The 2,157-nt window shown below is 36.3% G+C and overlaps 1 protein-coding gene across 1 annotated transcript in view; it reads right to left on the reverse strand.

The window, feature by feature from the left end:
- Positions 1–483: 483 nt before the first annotated feature.
- The window catches only part of LOC108781134 (uncharacterized), a 12,467-nt gene continuing 10,793 nt past the window's right edge, over positions 484–2,157 (reverse strand). The window contains exons 10-11 of the mRNA XM_018549032.1: positions 1,856–1,938; positions 484–1,773 (exon numbers count right to left, since the gene is read on the reverse strand). Of these exons, the coding sequence (XP_018404534.1) occupies positions 1,063–1,773; positions 1,856–1,938 (794 nt within the window). The 3' untranslated portion in view covers positions 484–1,062. The remainder of the gene's footprint in view (positions 1,774–1,855; positions 1,939–2,157) is intronic.

Raw genomic sequence — 2,157 nt, forward strand, 5'->3', positions numbered from 1 at the left:
TATATATATATATAATTATATATATTTATGTACAAAATAAGAAAAAGAAAAAAATTTTTCCAAAATAAAATGTTTATGCACCCTGTATAGTCAACGTTTGCTACAATCTCCATCTATTTACTTCATTCAACGGTTCATAATTTCGATCAAAATGGCCCCGAAATGTCAGTCTTTCCGTTTGAATTTTGTTAATTTTATTACAAGTAATTGAGCATGTGACTGTTGTCCAACGTGACTTATTGAAACTTGCTACTTATATGCTATTATTTCGCTAAAATACGATTTACATACGGCAATCCAGAAAACGTTTTGTTCAATTATGATGCATAAATATCGCGTGTTATTAGGATAATATATTATACAATTTCGATAAACAATAGCATAAATATTTTGATAACACGCACTATATATAGAAGAAGCAAAATATAAAACTTGTATAACAAGAGATCATATTTCTGCTATTAATTTAATAATTCTGTGCAAGTTAAATTGAATAAAACGCTCTGTAATATTCGATGATTATAAATATTTGTCATTTTCGTAAAATCGTATAGTACCGCATGTCTCTTATGTTACTGGTTCTATGATAGCCCGTACATATGTATATTTATTGTTAAATGCTAGAAACTCGTTAAACTCGTCGTTAACAAGAAATAAATTTTAAAACTGACCTAGGATATTTGATTATCGAATTGTGAATGGCTAGTATTAATGACATATCTCCCTCTGCTTCCCTTTCTCTTTCTCTGTCTTTCATTCTTTCTATCATTCATATATTTCACCTCATTATAGTTCGTCTACTTATATTTGAACATTCACACGCGTCCGTTTAATTAATTTAATGTGAAAGAAAAAGAGTAACAAATTGCATAGTTAACAAATAAATAGGAACCAGCCTATGTTACACTTAAGGTACTAATGGACAAAAGTGCAAGTAACGTGATATCCGAAACGCAGTCCTGAGGAAACATTGACTGAGAGGATATTTTTCACTTTTGTTCGTTTTAATTAACAATGAATTGCAAGATAGTGCCTCTATTTAGTTATAAAAGTTAACAATCGCTATACCATCATTCTCCTCTTCTTACCGTATGCTATTTTCATTACGTTTGCAGTTTCCATTACGAGGGTATCCAGTATAGCTACCGTAAGTCCGTTCTTCACCGCCAGTTCGTCGTGATGAAACTTTGTCCATTCGTCCTCCTCGGCCTGAGCTTCTCTCGCCAACAACTCGTCGACTCTGTCTCTGCGTTTCCTGCTCCATCGCATCACCATGTTCTCTCGCTGCAGTTTTGTCTTGAAACCAAACAGTGTGGCAACTTCCTTGTTAACGTACTCGACGAGTTCCTCGACATTCTTTGGGATCTTCATCGTAGGTTTCGTTTTCACGTTCGGCTTTGTCCAACTCGGACCGGGCTTCTCGTATTCCGCTCGATAGACTTCCACAATGGTCTCTTTACAGAGATCGAAAAGGAAAGTATTGTATATCCGCCTGTCCCTTTTCTCACTCTTATCTTCGGTTAACTCGTAGATTTCAGGAGGCGCTTCCAAACTTGCGATATCCTCGCCGGCCAGTTTGGCATTGTATATCAGAGCTGTGGCTTTCTCAGTGAACAATGTTAACTCCTCGACATTTGACGGAATTACGGCAGTGATTAGCGAAGGCGAACCAAGCGAAGCTGATAATCGACCAGGTGGAGTGTAAGGAGGCGGTGGCTTGTTCGGTATCTCTCGAACGTAGTAAGACACTTCCTCCGCTTCCAATTTTTTGATCTTAAAAATAATTACATACATTCAGGTTGAATGCCTATATTTGCAACAATTGGATCATACATCATATACACGGGATACGTACCTCCAACTCGATCTGCAATTGTTCGATTCGAAGCAGCTTAGCTTCCAGTTCGGCGAGCTCCTGACCAGGTTGTTCCAATGAAGCTGTACGGAGTAAGCAAGAAATATATATATATATATCGATAAATACGATAAGCAAGCAAAGAGACAAGTTTGTCGGGAAAAGCAACACGAGTTTTCACATTACATTGGGGGTTCACAATTCATATACTTAAATTGAGAGTGCTCAAAGGAAAGGAACGGACGAAAGGAAAATATATCGGATTCTAATGCATATATATGCAAATATATATATATATATAT

Source organism: Cyphomyrmex costatus, unplaced genomic scaffold, assembly GCF_001594065.2.
Source record: "Cyphomyrmex costatus isolate MS0001 unplaced genomic scaffold, Ccosl1.0 scaffold123, whole genome shotgun sequence".
NCBI classification, from domain to species: Eukaryota; Metazoa; Arthropoda; class Insecta; order Hymenoptera; family Formicidae; genus Cyphomyrmex; species Cyphomyrmex costatus.